At 46.8% G+C, this 25,828-nt stretch overlaps 2 protein-coding genes across 3 annotated transcripts in view; one reads left to right on the top strand and one right to left on the bottom strand.

Moving 5' to 3' along the window:
- The first annotated feature begins 3,102 nt into the window (after positions 1 to 3,102).
- The window catches only part of NINJ2 (ninjurin 2), a 96,925-nt gene continuing 74,199 nt past the window's right edge, over positions 3,103 to 25,828 (top strand). The window contains exon 1 of one of the 2 annotated variants that reach the window (XM_007967105.3): positions 3,103 to 3,364. In XM_007967105.3, the coding sequence (XP_007965296.2) occupies positions 3,194 to 3,364 (171 nt within the window). In that variant the 5' untranslated portion in view covers positions 3,103 to 3,193. Of the gene's footprint in view, positions 3,365 to 21,335; positions 21,435 to 25,828 lie in introns of those variants that run through there. The other variant, XM_037988418.2, reaches the window with a different exon arrangement.
- Positions 15,985 to 21,881, bottom strand: LOC140712722 (uncharacterized). The gene is given in 2 exon segments (XM_073020322.1): positions 15,985 to 21,604; positions 21,606 to 21,881. Coding segments are annotated over 2 exon segments (1,035 nt in total). The 5' UTR covers positions 21,795 to 21,881; the 3' UTR covers positions 15,985 to 20,758.

The raw sequence follows: 25,828 nt of genomic DNA, 5'->3' as shown, positions 1-25,828 counted from the left end.
AAGGTCCAAATCCAGAAAGATCTTGCCAAACCAAAACCATTATTATAACCAATTACAGCTGTTTCCTTTTCAACTAATGTGCTTATTAATAGGAAATTTTTTGAAATATATTCAAGTACTTTTCTCTTTTGCATTTTTTTTGTTCCTGTTTCCCTCTATTCAGCCAGATGTATCCATATTATCTAAAAGATAACGAGGATTTTCACAACAGGGGTGCAAAGAGAAAGAAATAGTTAATATGTTGCTTCTGGCATCCAAACTAAGGTTTTCCAGCAAGATTTTTTTTTTTTTTTTTTAAAGACATGGTCTTGCTCCATCACCTCAGGCTGGAGTGCAGTGTCATGATCATAGCTCACTGCAGCCTTGAGCTCCCAGGCTCAAGCAATTCTCCCACCTCAGCCTCCTGAGTACCTGGGACTACAGGTGCTGCAAGCTGCCACATCTAGCTAAATTAAAAAATTTTTTTTTTTGTAGAGACAGGATCTCACTGTGTTTCCCAGGCTGGTCTTGAACCCCTAGGCTCAAGTGACCCCCTGCCTCTACTTCCCACAATGCTGGGAATACAGGCGTGAGCCACCAGGCCCAGCCAAAAATTTCTTGTACAGATGGGATCTCTCAATGTTGCTCAGTCTGGTCTTGAACTCCCGGGCTCAAGAGATCCTTCTGCTTTGGCCTCCCGAAATGTGGGATTACAGGTGCCAGCCGCACTGCCCAGCCAAGACAATATTTTTGACAACCAGGTTTTGTTGAGAGAGAGGATTTTCTAAATTTCTTCATTTCCCTTTGAATTGTTGTCATTGAATTCTACATCAGATATATCCCAGCCAAACAGGAGAAAAAAAAAAAGAAGATACAGTATACCTTTTCTGATCCTGGATTAAGGGGACTATGGGAAGAAGCAAAGTCGTGGAAGAGAAAGGAGGTATTCAGACATAATGGTTCAGTTGTTCCTCTCTGAGCCAAAGTCATGGATAAGAAGATGGACTCTGAAACTAGATTTCCCGGGTTTAAACCTTGGTTCAACTTCGGGCAACTTTGTAACCTCTTTGTGCCTCTGTTTCCTCACCTGTAAAACAGCAATAATAACATTACCAACTTCCCGGAACTGTTACAAAAACTCCATAAGGTGAGTATACATTAAAGTGCTCAGAATAGGCCTGGCGTGGTGGCACTCCTGTAATCCCAGCACTTTGGGAGGCCGAGGCGGGTGTATCACCTGTAGTCAGGAGTTTGAGATCAGCCTAGCCAACATGGTGAAACCCCATCTCTACTAAAAATATAAAAATTAGCCGAGCATAGTGGCACACACCTGTAATCTCAGCTACTCAGGAGGCTGAGGCAGAAGAATCACTTGAACCCAGGAGGCAGAGGCTGCAGTGAGCCGAGATGGCATCACTGCACACCAGCCTGGGCAACAGAGCGAGACTCCATCTCAAAAAAAAAAAAAAAAAAGGTGCTTAGAATAGTGCTTGTTACATGGTAGTATTATTATGAGGGGTGGGGTGATAGATATTACTGGTAGACATTTTAAGGAGTGCTGAGAAGAGTGGATTCTCATTCCATTTGGGAATGTGGAAGGAGATCACCCCACAGGCTGCCCTGTGCCAACTGGAGCAGCCACATCAGAGCAAACTCTGCTGGAAGTCGGGCTGAGCTTGCCTTTCCCCAGCCCTTCGTCCGCAGCCGTCCGTTCCCATGTGTCCAAAGGGGCTCAGGAGCACTGGTCAAGCATCTCGCAGGAAAATTTCGAGGGGCTTATCTTAGAGATGGGGGCCACTGAGCGGATATAGTGGGATGGGGGCGCATACAAGTCAAAGCCAGGTCTCAGGACGGTCCACATTGCCACGAGCCAAGGTAGCGTAGACAGCAAGGGAGACCACTGGATCTCAAAAGCAGAAAGAGAATTGCCCATGAGTGACTCTAGCCCAGTATCAGACAGCAGCCACCAGTGCCAGCAGGAGACCCTGGAGGAGGACCTGTGTCTCCTCAGCAGTCAGCAACTCGGGCAGGCCCATGGGCCCAGCAGCTCCAGGACAGAAACGAGCAGAGATGGAGAGGCCACAGGATAGATCCAAGAACCGTCCACACCCCACTCGTCCCATGCAACTAGATGCCAACTTCTGCAAATCCAAAAGACGGAGCATGTGTCTAAAGTGGACTGTTTACCATTTAAATGAATAAATCCAACTAGGCTTCATAGATTAGACTAAAACATGGCCCCCATCCAATTGTCCAACCCTCCCTCGCACCACTGTCCAGAGGGACGGGAACTTATGAAGGCATTTCATAGAACTGAAGAAATCACCTTTTTTTTTTTTTAACATTTGAATGTGGTGAGAGTAAACGTGTGATTCTGCCTGTCTTCCTCCCGCCCGCACCTCTTTAAGCCCTGAATTGGATTACAGGTTAACACCCTGCCATGCACGTCTACGGACATCCCCACACCCACACGTGCACAAGCTTGTGTCTAAACCTTGCTTCAGGAACAAACCAGAAGAGTTTTGGGTTCTAAGGTAAACAGGAGAGAAAAAAAAGAAACTTTCTAAAAAAAGACTCGCCCCTGGTAATTTTATTTTAAAAGCAGGGAGAATACTGCTACTTGCATAAACAGGCTTTGAAGGTACACCTTCTCCCTGCTCCCTCTATGGCTAATCAAGGGAGGAGTTGAAGGAATCAAACAATTTGTCAATAAAAACATATTGTTTACTCACTTTGTAGAATACCGCCTATGCTTTGGAGCCCATTAGGTAAACTACAATTTTTTAAAAAACTTTCAGGGATACAGGGAACGAAGCAAAGAACAACGGAAATCCCAATGCCTCAGTATTGAGACTGTGCTGGAGGTCACCCCACCCCTGGGGACTGGGGACCCCACTCAGCAGTGAAGTCAGATAGTGTCGTCCTCAGGCTGTTTTTCCATTTCCTTGATAAATATGCAGGGTTTCTTTGCCAGTTGTAAAGCTCCTAGCTCAAAGCAGGCTGGTGACTTCAGAGGGCTCCGCTGGGACCGGAAGGTCACTGGAGCCACTGGTGAAAATGACGCTGTCACTACCAACCCAGAAGGCCACCTCTCAGCGTGCCAGGTGCCACCTCCTGCAGCACACGCATGTGCACACACACACTCACGCGTGTGCCTGTGTACACCTCCCCCAGGGCCTGCAGCCAAGACGGGCATCCCACATCAGAGGGATGAATGGCAGGTCTGTCCCACCAGCTGTGTGCTCTCTCCTATCCCAAGAAAGCCGCAGAGACTCAGACGGCAGAGCCTGGAGGAGCCCACGCAGTCTGCTCCCGGCACCCGGTGCGTGTGAAGGGACTTGAGGACAGCGAGATGGAATCAGAAAGAGAAGTCATCAACCTTCAAGTAAGTTCTCTCTGGAAGAGAGCAGAGGGGAATCGGGAGTAGAGGTGAAGCTGGAAGAACAGAGGGTTGATACTTCAACCACTCGATAGTCTCCCTCCCCGTTCTCTTTCTCACTCACCCCCGTCTCCAAATGCTCCCTACGCTTTGTCACTTTATTTTCTCTTTCCCTCCATTTCCCTGTCTGGTTCTTCACTTGTTTTGAAATATCTGAAAAACAGATTTTGGTTACATCCCTTTTGGCCTCGGCTTCCTCTTGCCAGTCAAAGAGCTAATGAGATCCGTATTACCAGAAAACGATTTCACATTCTGAGCAGTGCTTTCCCCAAGCCCCAGGACAGCAGAGGCTTCTCTCCGAGCTGCCGGGCAGTTCTTTGGAGACAGGAAAGATATGAGTTTTGAGGCTAGGAAGAGAGGCAGCTGGCCAACTTTGCATTTTCCAGGTTGGAAAACACTGGAGCCGTTTCTCGGCTATCTTCACAAAGCTCTACTGTGTGGGACAGAAAGCGTCTCATTCGGACAGTGCAAGGAAAGGAAATCAGTCTGATCTCCTAGGAAGAGGCAGAGATGTGTGTCCCTCTCTCGCTGCAATGGGCTTGGAAGGCATCAGAGGTTCCAGTCCACCACTGGAGGGGAAAGGGTGGGTTGTTACCGTGAGAGGAGAGCCAGATTGCTGGGAGCTCCACTCCCTGACTCCCAGTCAACGGGTGGAATAGAATCAACCCTTCTATGACCACTGCTGTAACACCTGTGTAACATTTCAGAGAATCAAACAAAGTGTGGAAAAGGACTTTTGAGATCAAGCATTTCTGATCCCTGAACCTGGTCCTCGAACAAAATCTTAAGCAGCCACCCAATATAGACTTCAGATTAAAGAAGAGCTGTTTTGTTGAAGCAGAGTATGTGCGTGCGTGTCTCTCTCTCTCTCTCTCTCTCTCTCTCTCTCTCTCTCTCTCTCTCTCTCTCTCGTTCTCTGTGTGTGTTTTGGGCAGGGTGGCGTGAGTCTGGCAGAGTCTCTGTCCTTGGCCCCTCCACTGTTGAGGCACCACCAGGGAACTTGCAAGACTGCTTGGTGTGCTGTATCAAAACCATTCACCAAGTACAACTGCATACCCAGTGTTGTTCTCCTCCTGGATTGGCAGCCAGCCCCGACAGCGGTCCCACCGCGAGGCTTGCTGGTCCCTCTGTCTGGAACCTTCTTTCCCTGGCTTGTCCCCTGACTGGCCCTTCCTAGTACATTCAGGTCTCAGCTCAAATGCTACTTCCCCAGGGAGACCTCCTCTGACTAACCTCTTTACAGGATGCCTCCTCCCCAGTTTGTCTTTATCATTTGTTTAATTTCTTTCACAGCACTGCTCACCACCTAAAGTTACATTGCTTATTTATTTAGTATGTATTGCCTGTCACTCTCACTAGGACACAAGATCTCTGAGATCAGGGCCTCCCCTGTTTTATTCACTGCTGCAGCCCTCGTGCATGAGGCAACTCTTGGTACACACTAAGTGCTTTAGAAAACATTTGTTAAATGAATGAGTTAAGGAAGCCATGAGTTGGAGAGGCTCTGAGGTAGGAATAAGGTCACTTAATTCGCCCAAGACCTCCAGTCATGTCTTTTATCCCTGGTGTGTGTTTTCTTCTTACTTCTAGTTCTTGCCTCTATAAGATCCTTGGTTGTTAAGGAAACTGTGTTGCTGCTTATTATTCTCAGAAGAGCAACTTTCTTATGTGCTAATGGGTTGAACAATCTAGAGTTACAGACTAAGGACTTTGCATCTGAATCAGAAGTTTAGAAGGAAAGAGGTGGTGGGAGGAAGGAGAAGGAAATGACTGGCTAGGCTTGATAAATATCTATCTCTAGCAGGTAACTAAGGTGTTAGTGTGCCTTTCTCTTCATTTGTCATTTAGTCTCTTCCAATATGCTATTTAATTCTTATATCTTACTCACATTTTCCTTTGGTCAGAAGGTTATCCATTATTTCCTACAATTTCTTGTCCACCTTTGGCTGGGCACAGTGGCCTACGCCTGTAATCCTAGCATTTCAGCGGCTGAGGCAGGAGGATCACTTGAGCTCAAGAGCTAAAGACCAGCCTGGGCAACATAGCAAGACCCTATCTCTATTAAAAATTTAAAAGTGATTAGCTGGGCATGGTGGCGTGCACCTGTAGTCCCAGCTACTCAGGAGGCTGAGGTGGGAGGATTGTTTGAAGTCAGGAGTTCAAGATTGCAGTGATCTACAATCATGCCATTGCACTCCAGCCTGGGCAGCAGAGCCAGACTCTGTCTCTAAAAAGAAAACAATAACACTCTTTAGTTAAAACAATGTTTCCCCAAAATGTGGTACAATGATCACCAATTGGTAGTAAAGGTACTATCAATGGCTGACAACTTCTTATTATAATGTTTATTTTTACAGATTTTTTTTTTTTGAGACAGAGTCTCACTCTGTTGCCCAGGGTGGAGTGTAGTGGGACGATCTCAGCTCACTGCAACCTCCGCCTCCCGGGTTCAAGTGATTCTCCTGCCTCAGCCTCCCAAGTAGCTGGGGTTACAGGCATGTACCACCACACCCGGCTAATTTTTGTACTTTTAGTAGAGACAGAGTTTCACCATGTTGGCCAGACTAGTCTCGCACTCCTGACCTCAAATGATCCAAAAGTCTCGGCTTCCCAAAGTGCTAGGATTACAGGTGTGAGCCACCATGGCTGACCATCTTTATAGTTTTGGTATTCATTAGAAAGAGCATAACAGGGCCGGGCTAGGTGGCTCACGCCTGTAACCCCAGCACTTTGGGAGTCCAAGGCAGGCAGATCAGGAGGTCAGGGGTTCGAGACCAGCCTAAAATAACATTAACTTGAGCCCCTATAATCAATGTTGCAGATGTGTCTCCAGGTCAGGACCTGTGAGACTGGGATGGGTAGCAGCAGCACAGCTGGCTGTGAAGAGTGGCACACAGCACTCAGAGCAGGTGGCCTCTACCAGCTGGATGCCTGGAGCTGCTGCTTTTCTTCTACAGCCTGTGGCTGTGGCCTCCAAGCCTCTGCCCTTCTCCCTGCCTTCACTGGTAGCCCAGCCAGGGAGCTAAGCCTGCTCATCTCCCAGAGTCTGGATGTATGAAAGGTTGAGGATGATCCCTTTCTTCCCCTCTGAGCCAGCGTTGCAACCCTACCCCTAAGTACAGAGTTTAAGCTCCTAGCCTGGCTCTTTCTCAAAATGGAACTCCTCTTTGGGCTTCCAGGTTCCCCAGACAGATTCAGTTCTTGGCTCCTTTTTTTCTTCCTGTGCTGCATGTTGATGGAAATGTGAAGATGATCTGCTAAAAGAGGAACTAAGACTTGTCCATACCGAATGCAAATTCAGTATAGCTCCGGTTAAGTATAGCAAGATACAGATAGAATGAGATGGGAGTGGAGGTAAAAATACTTATGAATAGAAGAAAGTCTATAGACAAAGTACTCTGGGAGTATTTTTGTTTGTTTGTTTTGCTTTTAAAGACAAATATATATATAAGCAGTTATATATGATATCTATGTAATATATAATAGCAGTTATATATATAAAGAATAGCAGTTATATATAAAATAGCAGTTTTAGGTTCATGGCAAAATCGAGAAGGAAGACACAGAGATCTCCCATATAACCCCTCACCCTACATGCATAGACTCCCCATTCTCAACTTCCTCCACCAAAAGGGTACATTTTTTTTTTTTACAACTGATGAGCCTTACATTGACACATCATTATGACCCAAAGTCTACAGTTTACATGAGGGTTCACTCTTGGCGTTAAACATTCTATGCGTAATAACATGTTTCCACCACTATTGTATGGTATACTAGAGAAGTTTCACTGCCCTAAAAATCCTCTGCGTTCTGCGTGTTCATTGCTCCTTCCCCTCTCAACCCCCAGCAATGACTGACTTTCTGTTTTGCCTTTTCCAGAGTGTCATGTAGTTGGAATCATACAATATGTAGCCTTTTCAGATTGGCTTCTCTCACTCAGTCATGGCATTTAAGTTTCCTCCATGTCTTTTCATGGCCTGATAGCTCATTTCTTTTTAGCACTGAATAATATTCCAGTGTCTGGATGTACGACTGTTTGTTTATTTATTCGCCTACCGAAGGACATCTTGGTTGCTTCCAAGTTTTGGCATTATGTATCATTCTGTATAAAGCCGCTCTGGCCGGGCGCAGTGGCTCACACCTGTAATCCCAGCACTTTGGGAGGCTGAGGCGGGCAGATTACTTGAGGTCAGGAGTTCGAGACCAGCCTGGCTATCACTAACATGGTGAAACCCCACCTCTACTAAAAATACAAAAAGTTAACCGACTGTGGTGGCAGGTGCCTGTAATTCCAGCTACTCGGGAGGCTGAGGCAGGAGAATCGCTTGAACCTGGGAGGCGGAGGTTGCAGTCAGCTGAGATCAGGCCAGTGTACTCCAGCCTGGGCAACAGAGTGAGACTCTGCCTCAAAAAAAAAAAAAAAACTGTGTAGGTTTTTGTGTAAACATAAATTTTGAATTCATTTGGGAAGACACAAATTGCAATTCCTGGATCATATGGTAAGAGTATGTTGAGTTTTGGAAGAAACTGCCAAACTGTCTTCCAAAATGGCTATGCTGTTTTGCATTCCCACCAGCAATGAATGGGTGCTCCACATTCTCCTCAGCATTTGCTATTGTCAGTGTTCTGGATGTTGGCCATTCTAGCAGCTGTGCAGTGATATCCCATTTTTGTTTTAATTTGCATTTCCCTGGTGACATAAGATGTGGAGAATATTCTCATATGCTTATCTGCTACCTTTGCAACTTCTTTAGTGAGGTGTGTGTTCAGGTGTTTTGCCCATATGTAGGGTTTTTGTTTTTTTTTTTTTTGAGATGGAGTCTCGTTCTGTCGCCCAGGCTGGAGTGCAGTGGCCAGATCTCAGCTCACTGCAAGCTCTGCCTCCCAGGTTCAAGTGATTCTCCTGCCTCAGCCTCTCGAGTAGCTGGGACTACCGGCGCCCGCCACCACACCCGGTTACTTTTTTGTATTTTTTAGTAGAGATGGGGTTTCACCATGTTGGCCAGGATGGTCTCGATTTCTTGACCTCGTGATCCACCCGCCTCGGCTTCCCAAAGTGCTGGGATTACAAGCGTGAGCCACCGCGCCCAGCGGGTCTTTTGCTCGTCTATATAAACTAACTATACAATTAGTTTGTTGATATTCACAACTGATTTTGATTGAGATTGTTTGAATCTATAGTGAGTCCTCTTATCCATAAACATGGAATATCTATCTATGTCTCTATTTATTTTATATTTATTTATAAATTTATTTATTTATTAAGATGGAGTCTTGCTCTGTCACCCAGGCTGGAGTACAGTGGCACGATCTCAGCTGACTGCAAACTCTGCTTCCCAGGTTGAAGCAATTCTCCTGCCTCAGCCTCCTGAGTAGCTGGGATTACAGGTGCCTGCCACCATGCCCAGCTAATTTTTGTATTTTTAGTAGAGACAGGGCTTCGCCATGTTGGCCAGGCTGGTCTTGAACTCCTGACCTCAAGTGATCCACCTGCCTCAGTCTCCCAAAGTGCTGGGATTACAGACGTGAGCCACCGTGCTTGACCTCTTCATTTATTTAGTTCTTTGATTTCTTTCATCAGAGTTTTGTAGTTTCCTCATAATAGACATTGTACATATTTTGTTGGATTTATACATAAGCATTTCACTTTTTTAGGTACTAATGTAAATGGTAGTGTTTTAAGTTTCAGATTCTACTTGTTCAGTGCTGTTTCATAGGAAAGTGATCGCATTTTATGTATTAACCTTGCATCCTGCAACCTTGCTATAATTGCTTATTAGTTCCAGCAGATTTTTGGTCAGTTCATTTGGACTTTCTACATAGACAATCATGTCATCTGCAGAGACAGTTTTAATTCTTCACTCCCAATCTGTAGTCCCTTCATTTCCTTTTTTTGAAGGAACTACATTGCATTTACTAGGACTTCCTAGCAAAGACGAGGAAATCGCTAAGATTTGTTCATACCGAATGCAAATTCAATGTACGAAGCAGTGGTGACAGGAGACATCCTTGCCTGTTTCTAATCTTAGTGGGAGTGCTTCTACATTTTATCATTAAGTCTGATGTTAGTTATAGGCTTTTTATAGACATTCTTTATCAAATTGAGGAAATTCTCTATTCCCAGTGTACTGAGAGTTTTTATCATGAATGGGTGTTGAATTTTGGCAAATACTTTTTCTGCATCTATTAATATGATCATGTGATTTTTCTTTTTTAGTCAGTTGATGTGATTAATTACATTAATTGATTTTCTTTTGTTTTTCTTTTCTTTTTTTCTTTTCTTTTTTTTTTTTTTTGAGATGGAGTTTGGCTCTTGTTGCCCAGGCTGGAGTGCAATAGTGGATCTCAGTTCACCTCAACCTTCACCTCCCAGTTCAAGTGATTCTCCTGCCTCAGCCTCCCGAGTAGCTGAGATTACAGGCGTGCACCACCACGCCCGGCTAATTTTGTATTTTTAGTAGAGACAGGGTTTCTCCATGTTGGTCAGGCTGGTCTTGAACTCCCGACCTCAGGTGATCTACCTGCCTCGGCCTCCCAAAGTGCTGGGGTTAAAGGTGTGAGCCACCGCACCAGGCATTAATTGATTTTCAAATGTTGAACCAGTCCTGCATACCTGGAATAAACCCCAGTTGGTGTGGTGTATAATTCTTTTTTGTTTTTTGAGATGGAGTTTCACTCTTGTTGCCCAGGCTGGAGTGCAATGGCATGATCTCGGCTCACTGAAGCCTCCACCTCCTGGGTTCAAGCAATTCTTCTGCCTCAGCCTCCAGAGTAGCTGGGATTATATGCATGCGCCACCATGCCCAGCTAATTTTTATATTTTTAGTAGAGACAGGGTTTTTCCATGTTGGTCAGGCTGGTCTCCAACTCCCAACCTCAGGTGATCTGCCCACCTTGGCCTCCCAAAGTGTGGGATTACAGGCGTGAGCCACTGTGCCCAGCCGCATCCATTTCCTTTTAATCTGTCTTTTTTTTTTTTTTTTTTGATACAAGGTCTTACTTTGTCACCCATCACCCAGGCTGGAGTGCAGTGGCACCATCTTGGCTCACTGTAGCCTGAAATGCTTTGGCACAAGCAATCCTCCCACTTCAGCCCCCCAAGTAACTAGGACTACAGGCACACACCACCACACCCAGCTATTTTCTTATTCTTTGTAGAGACAGGGTCTCACTACATTGCCCAGGCTAGTCTTACTCCTGGCCTGAAGTGATTCTCCCATCTCAGCCTCCCAAAGTGCTGGGGTTACAGGGGTGAGACACCACACCCAGCTGATCTATATGTGTCTTTATGTTTAATGTGAGTTTCTTGTAGACAACATAGAGTTGGGTCATCTTTTTGTGTCCATCCTGACAATTTCTGCCTTTCAATTATGTATTTAGACCATTGACATTCAAAGTGATTACTGATATAGTTGGATCTACCACATTTGTTACTGTTTTTCTATTTGTTGCCCTCATTCTTTGTTCCTATTTTTCTCTTCCACTTTTTTCTGCCTTTGGTGGTTTTAACTGAGCTTTTTATATTATCCTGTTTTATCTCCATTCAGAGTGTATCAGTGGTACTTTTTTTTAACTTTTTTTAGTTATCGCCCTAGAGTTTGCAGTTTATAAGTACAACAAATCCAAGTGCACTTTCAAATAACACTTTACCACTTCATGGGTCATGTGAGTACCTTATAATAACAAAACAATCCTAATTCCTCTGTCCTGTTCCATGTATCATTGCTGGCATTCATTCTACCCATATGTAAGCATATATATATATATGTGTATATATCATAAAACATATACATAAATGTACATAATCAAATATATTGTTGATATGTTGATTTGTTCATTTTGAACAAACTGTTAGATCAGTTAAGTATAAGAAACAAAATATTACTTTGTATATCACAAATATATGAAATTTTTTTTTTCCTTTTTTTTTTTTTTTTGAGACAGAGTTTTGCTCTTGTTGCCCAGGCTGTAGTGCAATGGCGTGATCTCGGCTCACTGCAACCTTCACCTCCTGGGTTCAAATGATTCTCCTGCTTCAGTCTCCCAAGTAGCTGGGATTACAGGCTCCTGCCACCACGCCCAGCTAATTTTTGTATTTTTAGTAGTGGTGGGGTTTCACTATATTGGCCAGGCTGGTCTTGAACTCCTGACCTCAAGTCATCCGCCACCTCAGCCTCCCAAAGTGCTGGGATTACAGGCGTGAGCCACCACGCCTGGCTGAATCTTTTCATTTGTTAATTTTAAAAAAGAATAGGGAAAAAAGTTTTTCTTTTACCTTCATTTACTCTTTCTTTGATACTTCCCTTTTCTTTACGTAGATATGAGTTTCTGACCTATTTCATTTTCCTTCTTTCTGGAAGTCCTGGCCTCAAGTGATCTGCCCGCCTCAGCCTCCCAAAGAGCTGGGATTACAGACATGAGGCACCACGCCCAGCTTCATTTTCCTTCTTTCTAACTTTCAATATTTCTTGCAAGACAGAGCTACTAGCAACAAATTCTCTTAGTTTTGTTTGTCTAAGAAAGTATTTCTCCTTCCCTTTAGAGGGATAATTTTGCAAGATAGAGAATTCCAGGCTGGTGGATTTTTTTCCTTCAGTGTTTTGAATATTTCACTCTACTTTCTTCGTCATATGTGTCTGAGGAGAAATCAGATGTAATTCTTATCTTTGTTATTCAATAGGTAAGATTTTTTTTTCTTGTGGATTCTTTCAGTATTTTTTCTTTGTCTTTGATTTTTTTGTAGCTCTTTGGGCATTTATCCTACTTGATTTTTTTTTTTTTTTTTTTTTTTTTTTTTTTTTTTTGAGACGGAGTCTTGCTCTGTCGCCCAGGCTGGAGTGCAGTGGCGCAATCTCGGCTCACTGCAAGCTCCGCCTCCCGGGTTCACGCCATTCTCCTACCTCAGCCTCCCGAGTAGCTGGGACTACAGGCGCCCGCCACTGCGCCTGGCTAATTTTTTTCTATTTTTTAGTAGAGACGGGGTTTCACCATGGTCTCGATCTCCTGACCTTGTGATCTGCCCGCCTCGGCCTCCCAAAGTGCTGGGATTACAGGCGTGAGCCACCGCGCCCGGCCCTACTTGATTTTTTCTGAGTTTCCTGTATCTATAATTTGGCATTAATTTGAGAGAAATGCTCAGTCATTATTGTTTCAAATTTTTTCTGTTCCTTTCTGCCTCCTCCTTCGGTTATTTCTATTACATATATGATACGTGTTGTAGTTGTCCCACAGTTCTTGAATATTCTGTTCTATTTTTCTCAGTCTTTGTCTCTTTGCTTTTCCATTTAGGGGCTTTCTATGAGGTATGCTTAAGTTCAGAGATTCTTTCCTTAGCCATGTCCCGTCTACTAATGAGCCCATCAATGGCATTCTTCATTTCTGTCAGTGTTTTGGCCTCTGGCATTTCTTTTTGGTTCTCTCTTAGGGTGTCCATCTCTCCACTTACATTGCCCATCTCTTCTTGCATGCCATCTGCTTTATTCATTAGCACCCTTAGCATATTCACCATAGTTGTTTTAAATCCTTGGTCTGATAAAGTCCAATATCCCTGCCATGTCTAGTTCTAATGCTTGCTTTTCTCTTCCAATTGCGTTTTTTTGCCTTTTAGTATGCCTTGTAATTTTTTCTTGATAGTCAGGTATGTACAAGGCAAAAGGAACTGCTATAAATAGGCCTTAGTATGTGGTGGTAAAATGTGAGGGGAGGGGAAGTGTTCCCCAGCTCTGTGATTGGGTGTCAGTCTTTCAGTGAGCCTGTGCCTCTGGACTGAACATCACAACTGCTTCTAAGTACGCCCCCGCTTAGGTGGGTCAGGATAGCTACGGTGTGCTACAATCGGATCTTCTCCTTCCCCCAGGTCCCCTGGGCTCTAATGAAACTCCAGCAAGTTTGGCTCTGGTTAAATAGTTCTCCTGAGGTCAGGCCTTGTTAAGAAGAACCGACAGAATGCTCTGGCCTATTTTGAAATGTTTCCTTCTCCCTTCCCCCTGCCAGAAGCATGAGGAGATTTTTCTCTGACATTTACTATAGAACTTGGGCAGCTCCTAGAGGTAAAACTCACAAAAGCATTTCCTCCAGTGCCCACCCCCATGACTGGGTCACCCTGGAGTTTTTAACTCTCAGACTTGTCCATTCTGACCCTCCAAGCAATTTGTCAACTACAGTTCAGGGTTTCCTAGCTGGCACTGATTCCCGAGGAGAACTGCCCTTGTGAGTCTGCCCCATCAGCCACGACTCCCCGTATTCACCCGTCTGTCCCACAGATCTTAGGGGTAGTGGTTTGCCCTATGTTCTTATCTCTCTCTTGGATCCAAGAAGAGTTGTTGATTTTTCAGTTTCTTCAGCTTTTTACTTGTTAGGATGGCGTGGCTAAGTCCAAGTGCCTTACATGCAGAACCAGAAGTCTCCAGAAGTTATTTTTGAATGGAAGTTCCAGAGAACAATTTGATAGTATAATGTGTGTCAAGATATCCATATATATAAATGGTGTTTTTGTTTTTGAGACTGAGTCTCACTCTGTTGCCCAGGCTGGAATGCAGTGGTGTGAATCTCTTGGCTGAGCGCAGTGGCTCACGCCTGTAATCCCAGCTCATTGTGAGGCCAAGGTGGGCAGATCACGAGGTCAGGAGTTTGAGGCCAGCCTGGGCAACACAGTGAAACCCTATCTCTACTAAAAATATAAAAATTAGCTGGGTGTGGTGGTGTGTGCTTGTAACCCCAGTTACTCAGGAGGCTGAGGCATGAGAATCACTTAAACCTGGGAGGCAGAGGTTGCAGTGAGCTGAGATCATGCCACCGCCCTACTAATCTGACTTCTAGAATCAGCCTAAGAAAATGATCAAAGTTGTGTTTAGATATGCAAAGATGTTCACCAAAATATTATTCACAACAAAAAATGGAGAGTCCAATAATGAAGAAATGGTTAAAGTTTGATAAGTCTATAAATAAATATGGAATAATTTTTTATGTTTTGGAAGAATACTTAAGAGAATATCAAAATGCTAATCATACATTAGGTTAAAGAAATAAGATATACAAGCACATAAACGTTTCATCTCAATTTCCTTTAAATATCGTATACAATAAATATGTGTAGGAAAACTATTGGAAAAAATAAACCAAAAAGTTAATAGTAGTTATTTCTGGATTATGGGTTTATGAATGATTTATTTTCATCTATTACTTTTCTTTTCACTTTTTATTTCCTCTGCACATTTTCTACTAACCCATATATTATATTTAGAATAGAAAAAAACTTGTAGTTTAAAAAAGAAAATTAGAGAAGCAGGTGTGCCTATATGCAAATGAGTAGATTTCATGGGCTACTATATATATACACATACACACACACACGTATTTATTGACTGTTTCTGATTACCATTAAAACTCAACAGTTTATACTTAACTACTGTGTATAAGTAGGCATCTCCTTTTTTTTTTTTTTCTTTTGAGATGGAGTCTCGCTCTGTTGCCCAGGCTGGAGTGCAGTGGCACCATCTCAGCTCACTGCAAGCTCCGCCTCCTGGGTTTACGCCATTCTCCTGCCTCAGCCTCCCGAGTAGCTGGGACTACAGGCCCGCCACCTCACCTGGCTAGTTTTTTTTTGTATTTTTTAGTAGAGACGGTGTTTCACTGTGTTAACCAGGATGGTCTCGATCTCCTGACCTCGTGATCCGTCCATCTCAGCCTCCCAAAGTGCTGGGATTACAGGCTTGAGCCACCGCGCCCGGCCAGCATCTCCTTTTAAGTGGCTGTTCCACTTTTTAATAGTTTTACATAGGACAACTCTTGTTTTTGTATCCAAATATGCTCCAAGACTAGAAATGTGATATCCCAGGTGTGTGCGGTGGTGCACGCCTGTAATCCCAACACTTTGGGACGCTGAGGCGGGCGGATCGTGAGGTCAGGAGTTTGAGACCAGTCTGGCCAACATGGCGAAACCCCGTCTCTACTAAAAATACAAAAATTAGCTGAGCATGATGGCGCATGCCTATAATCTCAGCTACTCGGGAGGCTGAGGCAGGAGAATCGCTTGAACCCAGGAGGCGAAGGTTGCAGTGAGCCGAGATCGCACCACTGCAGTCCAGCCTGGGCGACAGAGACTCCGTCTCAAAGAAAAAAAGAAAAGAAAAAGATAAAATCACTCCAGATAGATAGACAGATAGATAGACAGACAGATAGATGGATGGATTTGGGATGACTTCTTTGAAAAGATAGTCATTGAATGAGCTCCGAAGGATGGATAGGACTTTGACTAGTGCAAGAGTATTGCACTATTGACTAGCGCAGAGAACAGTGTGAGCCAAAAGCTGGAGGCAGGAAAACACAGGGCATATCTGGGGAAGGATGAGTAGATAGATTTGTTTAGACTATAAGGTGAATGGAGGAGAAAAGTGAGAAATAGGATTATAAAGGTAAGTTGGAATCAGATTGTGATGAACCATGAAGGCCAAATTTGGTTTATTAATCAGCCTTCCAGGTCCTGTGTAGAAGTCCAGCTCTGATGGGGGCACGGGGTGGCTAGATTTGCAGGTGAAAGCCAAATTTTTGATTCCTTGCCCAGACCTTTCCTGGACCTCCATCTGAGAGCCCAGGTGCTTCTGCAGAGCAAAGAACACTCATGAACACAGCCATTCATTCGGTCAGTTCATCCCCGATGAACAGGTCTAGCCCGCGTTTTAAAGAGGAAAAAAATCAAAGTCCAGAGATGTGGGATGTTTAACTGGGCCTTGGAATCTTCATGGCTTTGGGCAGGGTATCTAATGAACAACAGGCAGACTACTCAATAAATATGTATTTGTTAGGCTGGGCGTGGTGGCTCACGCCTGTATTCCCAGCACTTTGGGAGGCCGAGGCAGGCGGATCATCTGAAGTCAGGAGTTCGTGACCAGCCTGGCCAACATGGTGAAACCCTGTCTCTACTAAAAATACAAAAAAAAAAAGAAAAAAAAAAAATTAGCTGGGCATGGTGGTGGACGCCTATAGTCCCAGCTACTTGGGAGGCTGAGGCTGGAGAATCACTTGAACTCAGGAGGAGAAGGTTGCAGTGAGCGAGGCTCACACCATTGCACTCCAGCCTGGGTGACAAGAGTGAAATTCCATCTAAAAAAAGATGCATTTGTTGACTAATTGATGTATCCAATTTGCCATGCACAGTGAAAGGGCCTTTCAAACACATGACACAAACGAATCCTCCCAGCTACCCAGTGGCCATTACTACACCTTTAATGGATGCAGAACTGAAGCTAAGGAAGGTCAAAACAAGACCACAGAGCCTGGAAGCAGCAGGGCAGGACTGAAACCTAGGTTTTCTTTTTGCTCTACTCAGACTCAGTGGTTTTCAAATGTGGTCCCTGGAACAGCAGCACTCCATCACTTGTTACAAATGCAGATCCTTAGACCCACCCAATCAGACACCCTGGAGATGAGGGTTTCTGCAATCTGTATTTCCACAAGCCCTCGGTGATCCTGATGCATATTAAGGTCTTAGAATCCCCACTTCAATCCATAAGTGACTGACATATGGGGGATATGGAGCCTTCAAGGCTGGCTCCTTTCTCCCAGGTGTAGTCCTGTAGCACTTGCACTAGACTTGGAGTAAGCAGCGCACCCAGAGTCACACAGAGATGTCAGCAGACCGACGGGCCCAGGTTGGAGCAGGTGCCAGGGAGGAGGAGCTGCCAGTCACTTTCTAAAAAGGTTCTAGAACTCTCGAATCCACACTTCTTGTTTCAGGGTGGGCTACCACCACACCGTCACCGCTACTGTGTGCATGCCACATACTTGTGGGATTTACAGCCACTGATGAGAGGTGCTTTGGGATTCCTCCAGCCTAGGAAAGAGATGTGTTTGACAGGCCCGCCCCCACTAGAAAGATAAAGCATAATGAAGGGCTCAGGTGAAGATGGACGTCTGTCTCCTGTCACCCAGCCTTGCCTCTCAGGAGAGGGGGAGAGCTACTGAAGGCAAGGGCAGGCTTTCCCACGGGGCACCTGGGCACAGACACCTGAGGGATGGGGAAATATGCCTTTTACAGGGGTGGAAGAAAAGGAACAGAGGGGCCTGGCACCCCTGAACAGTTTGAGGGCCTTGGGAACAGGGGTAGGCAGGGCAGGGGGCAATGTGGAAGTCAGGCAGGACAGAGTGCCAGCCCAAAGTCTGGAGCATCACCTCCACGCCTCTGTGAGAGTGCTCCCAGTATCCTGGAACGGCGAGCCTCTGAGCTCAAAGTTGACCAGGCTCCACGCCAGGAGAATGGAAAACCCCTGCGCCTCTCTCTCCAGAGGTGAACTCCCTGTTTCCACAACCTCGTCCAGGGAAGCAGGTTTGTTTACCCTCAGGTTTGAGGGGTCAAGCTTCGGTCGTTTGGTTTTGTGTGCTTGTCTTGTGCCTCGGGCATGGAGTCCAGAAACCAATTGTCTGCCCGGATACACATTTTCAGTCCTAATCTGTACATAGCCTCACTCACACAACCAGGACCTTTCCTCTTCAGCTGTAGTTTCCTAGAAATGTGACCGCCCAGTGTTATGATTCAAACAGGGCTCAGTCCCAAGGGATAGTGGGACAGGGTGGGGTTGGTAGTGTTGGATCTCTAATGCCGCACCCTTCCTCTGTTGCTGTCTCTCTTTCTCTGGTTTTCACAGTGATCTATGTAATTTAATGCTCACCCACACTCCTTGTTGTGAACTGCCTTCACTAGGGTTGGGAAGGGGAGCAGGAATCTTGCAGAGCTCATGGCCTAACCCGGTTGCTTCAAAGGCGTCTCTGTAAACGGGATCCTGGGCTGCTGCAGCCACTCCCGGGCAGCGCCTTCCTGCCCCACAGAGCTTCCAAGCTGCCGAGCTCTGTGCTTTTAGGCCCTCAAGGGGCAGTCCACAAGGTGGAAGCTCCTGTAAAAGCTGAGATTTCGCTTCACCATATAGGAGAAAAAAATATCCTGGGGGCTATGGAGTAGCCTGAAGAGGAGGCAGGTGGGATGGAGGGGAGCACAGGGTCGACAAGGCTTATCCTCAAGTTGCCACTAGTATCCTCAAGATCCAAGAAATCAGTATTGCCTGTGCTGTTTCCAGAATGCTAGCCACAGTAACAGTGGCCGGCAGGGGGCTGTCCCTGTGAGATTGTGTGAGAGAATTAGGAAAACAGAGAAACCCTGTTATTTTGTTTTCCATTCTCCATGTGACCTGCAGTATTTTTCCTCCTCCCATAAGAAGTCAGCTTCCTCCCTCACCATCCCGATGTGACCTACTTATCTGCTCCCTTGAAAGGGAGGTACCCTGGAAGCCATCCCAGTCTGGGGCGGTTCTGTCTGAGTCTCAGAGACAAGCTCTTTAATAAGGAAAATCCAGAAGCAATAAAACTGGGGGGCAAGGTATTAGGGAGGCTGGAAAACGTTGGAGAAGAAGGGAAATGGAGGCCAGTGGCGCCACGGCAGAGTATTCGGTGGTGTGCCATCAGCCCTCATGGCTGACTCATGCCATGACTAAGGGAAATTGGTCGTGCAGCCATCAAAGAGGGCAGATGTCAACTGCTGGAGAGAGTGCATGGACAGAAGTACAAGGAAAATAAAGTCCAGCTCTTCCGGGTTGACCACTTTGTGCCCCTACTTCACAGAGCTGTGATCTAATCTCTGAACCCTTTTTCTTATCTGCAAAATGAGGATAATAATTTTTATCTCAGAAGATTGATGGAAATACTAAATAATTTACCCTCTGTTCCTTCCTAGAGAAAACTTAAGCATATATCAGAGCAAAGGCACATAAATGATAATGGCTACCATTTATTTCTAAGTACCTACTCCGTAAGAAGTCCTATATACATAGTTTTCTCACTTAATTATGTGAGGAAACCATTAGGCTTATGTTACCAGTAAGGAATCTGAGGCCCAGAGAAGTTAAATCACTGTGCAAAGTCACACAGCTAGCAAGCAGCAGAACTGAGGCCCGTAACCACGTCTGTCTGGCTCAAGGCATGTACTGATTGACTGTAACATCATTTGCCTTCAAGGATTTGCCAAAAACCCTTGTCCCCAGACCTTAAGTAAATTTAGAATGCTGAGTCAGATTGGGGCCGAAGGAATCAAAGAATAATTGGGTTATATAATGCTATGATTTTTATGCTAATCTTGGCACTAAAGAGACATTGTCTCGCAATCTGGAAGACTGTAACTGCCTATCTGGTCTCTAGCCACTGGGCCTCCAGTCTGGCCTCCCTCCAATCCATTCTCCTCACTGTAGCCACAGAGAACATTCTCCTGCTTCTATCAGTGGTTCCCAGCTGCCCTCAGGATTATATCCAAACCCACTGGGGCCAGGGCTTGGCCTGTTCTTAGTAGGCCCTACCCCATTTTAAAAATCAAATGCATTAAAATATACCCGTATCACTTACTAAATATGAATTCTATCATGTAAAATCTTTGAAACAATTCATGATTTGAATTTTGGAATTATTAATTTAAATGCTCATTTTTCCTATGTGGGTGTCAACAAATTTTTTTCAGGTCTCAAATACTTGGGACCTTCAGGAAGCCCATAGCCCCAAGTACTGTGCATATAATACCTAATGGTGAGACAGCCCTGTGTGTAGGCCCCGTCCCCCTGCCCTGTATGTCAGGCTTTCTGTAAATCCTTTTTCCTCTGCCTAGAACTTTGCTTCTGCTTCTTCTAAGACTGTACACTGCCCACACTATTCTCCCCTCCCTCCTTGCCCTGCAGTCTATTTATTTTGATGTAAGTTCATATGTACTTAACCTGTTTCCTCATCGGTAAAGTGGGAATAGCAGTGTTATTTCACAGGATTATTAAGAAGACAGAATACGTTAATACACCAAAGCTTTTCTACACGAAGTATCCTGGGAGCTTGTTGGAAATGCAGACTCTCAGGCCCCACCCCAGAGGCACTGAATCAGAACCTGCATTTCACCAAGATCCCCTGCGATTCGGACCGACATTTATGTTCGAGGACCACTGCACTCCCACACCGAGAACCATGTCTGTTATCGAATAAGCACTCGATAAATGATGGCCAGTATGAAGGTGATGAAAGGTCAGGTTTTTACGGTTGTTTCTGGTTTTCCTTCTTGCCTTACTTTAACTTGCAGACTCTAGTTCAGTGGTTCTCAAACGGTGTTCCGGGGACACTACGGCACCCCGGGAGCCGGCCCATGGCCCTTCAGCTACTGCTGCGGCGGCAATGAAGCCATGGAGCCCGCGCTCAGGTCCCTTCGCTCCATCTGCAGAGGGAGACGGACAAGGAAAAGGGCAATTGCAGGAGGCGGTATGACGAGGGCTATCAAAAAGGGAAGTAGAGGTGCTGGAGCATCTTGTGGGGTCCAGGAAAGCGTTATCTAAGACCCGAGAGCTGAGTTGGTAACTCAAGATTCCCCCCGAAAGTGGCAAAACAGTTTCTACTGGAAGAGCAGACCGACTGCTCCCGTGATGCGAGCGGGGAGCAAGTTCCAGAAGAGATGCGACCCCTTGGCCGGTGGCAGAGCAGCTGCGCTAAGACGCGGCTCCAGCTCCCGCCGCTGAGAAAACATGGTGGCTCTGGCTTCGCCGCAAAGCAGCCGCTCGGTGGCTTCATCTCTCCGCGCCTCGGTTTCCTCGTCTCCAGCCCTAAAATGGCGACGCCCCACAGGTCTCGGGAGGGTGACGTGAGGGGACTGAGTCGTGTTCCCGAATCCAATCGGTGTTTCTTCCCTTCTCCCCTCCCTAGTTTGCGAGCCTCGTGGCCGCGGAGCCGATGTAGGCCCGAGAGCTGGCGCGACGGCCGCGGCGCCCCTTTCTTCCGCGGTCCCCGCCCCACGCGGCGCGAGGCTGGGAGGCTGCGAGGCTGCGACGGCGCCGAGGCTCCAGACAGCCGCGCCCCGGGGGCAGGGCAGGAGGGTCCCTGAGGGTCCCGGGGGGCGCTGCGGGCGAGAAGGACGGGCCTGGGTGTGCCTGGAGCCCTCGGCGGCCCTTGCTGGAGGCCTGGGCGGCTGCAGGGGGACAGAGCGGCGCAGGGCGGCCGCGGAGAGCAGGTAGTCGCGGGGAGCGGGGCGTCGCGGGGAGCCGGGCGTCGCGGGGAGCGGGTAGTCGCGGGGAGCAGGGCGGCCGGGTCCCGAGGTGAAGGCGCCTGTCCCGGGGAGGCGAAGGGTCCTGCGCTGAGCAGGCGGCCGCGGCCTGCGGGCCCACTCGGGGGAACTGCAGGACGACCCCGGGCGCTGGGCTGAAGAGGCCGCGGCAGCCGGGCCAGCTGGGGAGGGAGGGCCGGGCCGGCGGGCGCGGAGTGGGGCGTGGGGCGGCCGGGCCCGGGAGCGCGGGGCCCGCGGAAACCAGGTCAGCTGACGCGGGCGGGCGAGCCGGGCAGGGGAGCGGGGCCCCGAGACCACTTCCCGCATCCGCTCCCGGCGCGCTCGGGGCTGGGCTGAGCTGCGTCACGTGGCTGCATCTCTTCCTTCCCCCGCCGGAGGCCCGGGCCGCCCTCACCTTTCCCGACGCAAACCTCGCCCCGCAGCCCCTTCCCCTTCGTCTCCGCCGCAGCCCCCGCCCCCAGCCCGCCCCGTCCGCGGGCAGCGCCGCCGGCTGCAGAGTCCGGGGAGCGCCAGTCCGGGCTATTTGGGTTCCATTTTTCTCACAAGAGTCCTCGATTTCCTGCTGAGTTTTCCCTAGGCGTCCCTCAGTTATTAATAATAATGGCCCCGGGCAGGGTGGTTCAGGGTTGTAGAGGTGGGTTTTTTGTTGTTGTTGTTGTTGTGTATTTTTAGTAGAGTCGGGGTTTCACCGTGTTAGCCAGGATGGCCTCGATCTCTTGACCTCGTGATCCGCCCGTCTCGGCCTCCCAAAGTGCTGGGATTACGGGCGTGAGCCACCGTGCCCGGCTTTATAATCTTAAAACATCCAGCAGTGTTGATGTACATCTGTTTGACCAATAGACCAGGCAAAAATGTCTGAACTATATTTAGTCTTCAAACTTTCTAATTTAATTTTAACAACAATTTAAAAACTAATTTTATTTCCACCGCGCCCGGCCCTGGCTCACTTCTGTAATCCCAGCACTTTGGGAAGCCGAGGCAGGCGGACCTGAGGTCAGGAGTTCAAGACCAGCCTGGCCAGCATGGCGAAACCCCGTCTCTACTAAAAATACAAAACTTAGCCAGGCGTGGTGGCGGGCGCTTGTAATCCCAGCTACTCGGGAGGCTGAGGTAGAAGAATCGCTTGAACTCGGGAGGCAGAGGTTGCAGTGAGCCGAGATCGCGCCATTGCACTCCAGCCTGGGCAGCAAGAGCAAAACTGTCTCAAAAAACAAACAAAAAACTACCACTTCTGGGCCCTTTGTATGAAGCAAGCATTTTGCGTAGACTCTTTTTTTCTCTCTGATTTTTTAGGGCCACAGTGTAAGTAGTATTAACCCCGACTTAAGATGAGAAAACTTGAAGTTCAGGAAAGTTAACGTGCTCAAGGTCACAGCTAGTCAATGGCTCAACTGGGATTCACATCTTAGGCTGTCAAACCGAAACTGTGTGCCCTTTTCGGCCGTCCACACCCCAAGGGGAGGTCATGCCAGGACCATGTAGAACGAGGGTGTTCTGCTAGATTCTATGCTAAAGCAGCATTGTCCTCAAAGACAGATATTTTCTGAGCCAGTCTAGGAAATAACCTAGCTCCAGGGCAGTGTTAGAAGAGACTGCCCTTACAGCCTATTTTTTGTTTTGTTTTGTTTTTTCTGAGACGGAGTCTCGCTCTATCGCCCAGGCTGGAGTGCAGTGGCGCAATCTCCGCTCACTGCAACCTCCACCTCCCGGGTTCAAGCAATTCTCCTACCTGAGTAGCTGGGACTACTCGCACCCACCACGATGCCCAGCTAATTTTTTGTATTTTTAGTAGAGACAGGGTTTCACCGTGTTAGCCAGGATGGTCTCGATCTCCTGACCTCGTGATCCGCCCGCCTCGGCCTCCCAAAGTGCTGGGATTACAAGCGTGAGCCACCGCACCCGGCCCCAGCCTGTTTCTTTAGCATAAGAGTCTGGTCAGAGCTAGTGATCTGGAATTCTTTCCTGACTCCGGGAGAAGCATTTTGATTTGGGGCACTCTCCTCCCATCCTCATGGCCTCTCCCCACCCCTTTCACCCTGAGGAGAAAAGTAGGCTTTGCTTTTGTCCAGAGACTCTCCAACTGGAACCCACCTACAGATCAACTTGGACATCAACCCACTGCCTCCTGCAAAGCAGGAGGTGGAGAGGGGGAGGGGAGGGGAGGGAAGCGAGGCAGGAGGGGCAACTCAGTGCAGCCACTTTCCCGTGCCCCCTTCCAAGTGGGAAGGTAGGGCTGTTCCAGACGGGAGAAGCAGTAGTTTTGAAAATCAGAGAGCAGTCTGCACGTGGAAGGCAGAATTTTTGTTCTGATGAGACGTTAGTAGAGCAATGGCTGGTTTTCATTATTTGAAAGCAGCACAAGCACATTGTCAAATAACTTCACCTCATAAACATGGTTACATAAGAGCAAAGCCTGAAAACCACCTGAAAACCATACCGTAAGAACTCTAGACACAGGCAAGGCAAACAATTTATGAAGATCACTTCTAACCCCAGTCTCTTAAGTTGCAGCCTTCCTTCCATTCTTCTGGGACTGAAGTTGGGAGTGGTCTGTAGCATTGGAGCCACGGCGGAGGGGTTGGAGTGGGGTGGTGGAATGGAGGTATGATTCTCCTTTTCTGTATGAGTAAACAAAACACAAACAGAACAATTAAAAATAAAAATGTGGCCTAGCACAATGGCTCACACCTGTAATCCCAGCACTTTGGGAGGCCGAAGTGGGTAGATCACTTGAGGCCAGGAGTACAAGACCAGCCTGGCCGACATAGTGAAGAGACGGGGATCTCTACTAAAAATACAAAAATTAGCCCTACTCGGAATGCTGAGGCATGAGAATCGCTTGAACCCTGTAGGCTGAGGTTGCAGTGAACCCATATGGTACCACTACACTCCAGCCTGGGTGACAGGGCAAGACTCAGTCTCAAAAACAAAAGGAAATGAAAACAGGACCATTAAGAGGAAAGGAGGAATAGAAGTCAAGTACCAGGGATGAATTAATGACTGTAGCTGGGACTAAAGGCCCTGCTGTCATTGAAAGGGAGGTCTGAGTGAATTGTATTGGAAGAACTACACTTTAACTTTGCTCAGGCAAGGAGCCCTGAGGCCTACCTTTTTTTAAAAGCTTCAGTTGCCACATTTGTAAAACAAGGACTTTGGATATGATGGTTCTGAAACTGCCTCCAAGTTTGGAAACTTCTGATTCTGAGATGCCAAGATATTTTCATTAAGTGATGCCCAATTCTTCCATCTCAGTACCTTGGTAGTCATGTGACTAACTGCTCAGCTTTCCTGCTTTTGTGAGATCATTACTGCCAGTTCCAAGTGCATTTGGCTGCCAGAGAGCAAACATTCCATGTGTGAACCAGGGATATATATTGCTATGACAGTAGGTCTGCACATTGGAGGGATGCTGACTTAACCTGAAACAGCACTAAACACAGTGTCATCTCCAGCACATTATTCGGGGGCCTAGGCCTGCGCAAAGCCTTCTAATTTGCTTTTAGATGGCATCAATCTTTGTTCCTCAAGCTTTTGAGGAGCCAAGAATCAGAGTCCTAGGAATCTTATACTTTGTACCTATGTTTCTATAAAAGTTAGCGGGTCTACCCCTGCCGCTTTCAATCAAGTGGGATTTGTTACACCTGGACCATCATTAGCCAGCTTAATAGCTGAAGTTGTACTTGATACGACCTCGGGTTGGGGCTGGAACCCGTCCTCAGGAGGCGCTTGCTAGGGAGATCTATGTATATCACTTGACTAACACAGTCACAGCAAATGGTCATGTTCTCTCAGTAGCAGCCCACACATAGTTTCCAGAAGGCATCAGTAGCTCCTTATAGGTACCTCAAACCTACAAGTCCATAAACAGAGCCACAGGTTAGGGTGGGAATGGGGATTTTTTTTTCTTTTCCGTTAATTCTTACACAGCGTTCTGATTGCCATCACTGAGGCATACACAAAAAGTAGAAACAAAGAAAAGCACCTTCAGCATAGAGGTTAAGGACACAGGCTCCTGGGCTTAAATCCTGGGTCTGCCACCTCCTTGCTGTGCTGTCTGACCTAGGGCAAGTGACTTCACCTCTCTGTGCCTCAGTGTCTTATAAGACTATTGTGAGTGTTAAATGAGTTAATTCATGTAAATCACTGTGAGTAATGACAGCTCCATGTAAGTGTGACTATTATTGTGGCAAGTCCTATGGCAACTGACTTAGACATTTATTTAACATTAACTACAGTTCTTTTTGAAAGGGAAAATACAGGAAATTACTGAGTTCTGCCACACTGGATTGTAACAAATGTCTGTGACTAGGGGTACGTAGGAGGAAGGAAATAAACAGATG

Source organism: Chlorocebus sabaeus, chromosome 11, assembly GCF_047675955.1.
Source record: "Chlorocebus sabaeus isolate Y175 chromosome 11, mChlSab1.0.hap1, whole genome shotgun sequence".
Classification (NCBI taxonomy): domain Eukaryota; kingdom Metazoa; phylum Chordata; class Mammalia; order Primates; family Cercopithecidae; genus Chlorocebus; species Chlorocebus sabaeus.
Note: the sequence above shows the minus strand (reverse complement) of the source record. Positions and strands in the feature narration are given on the sequence as shown.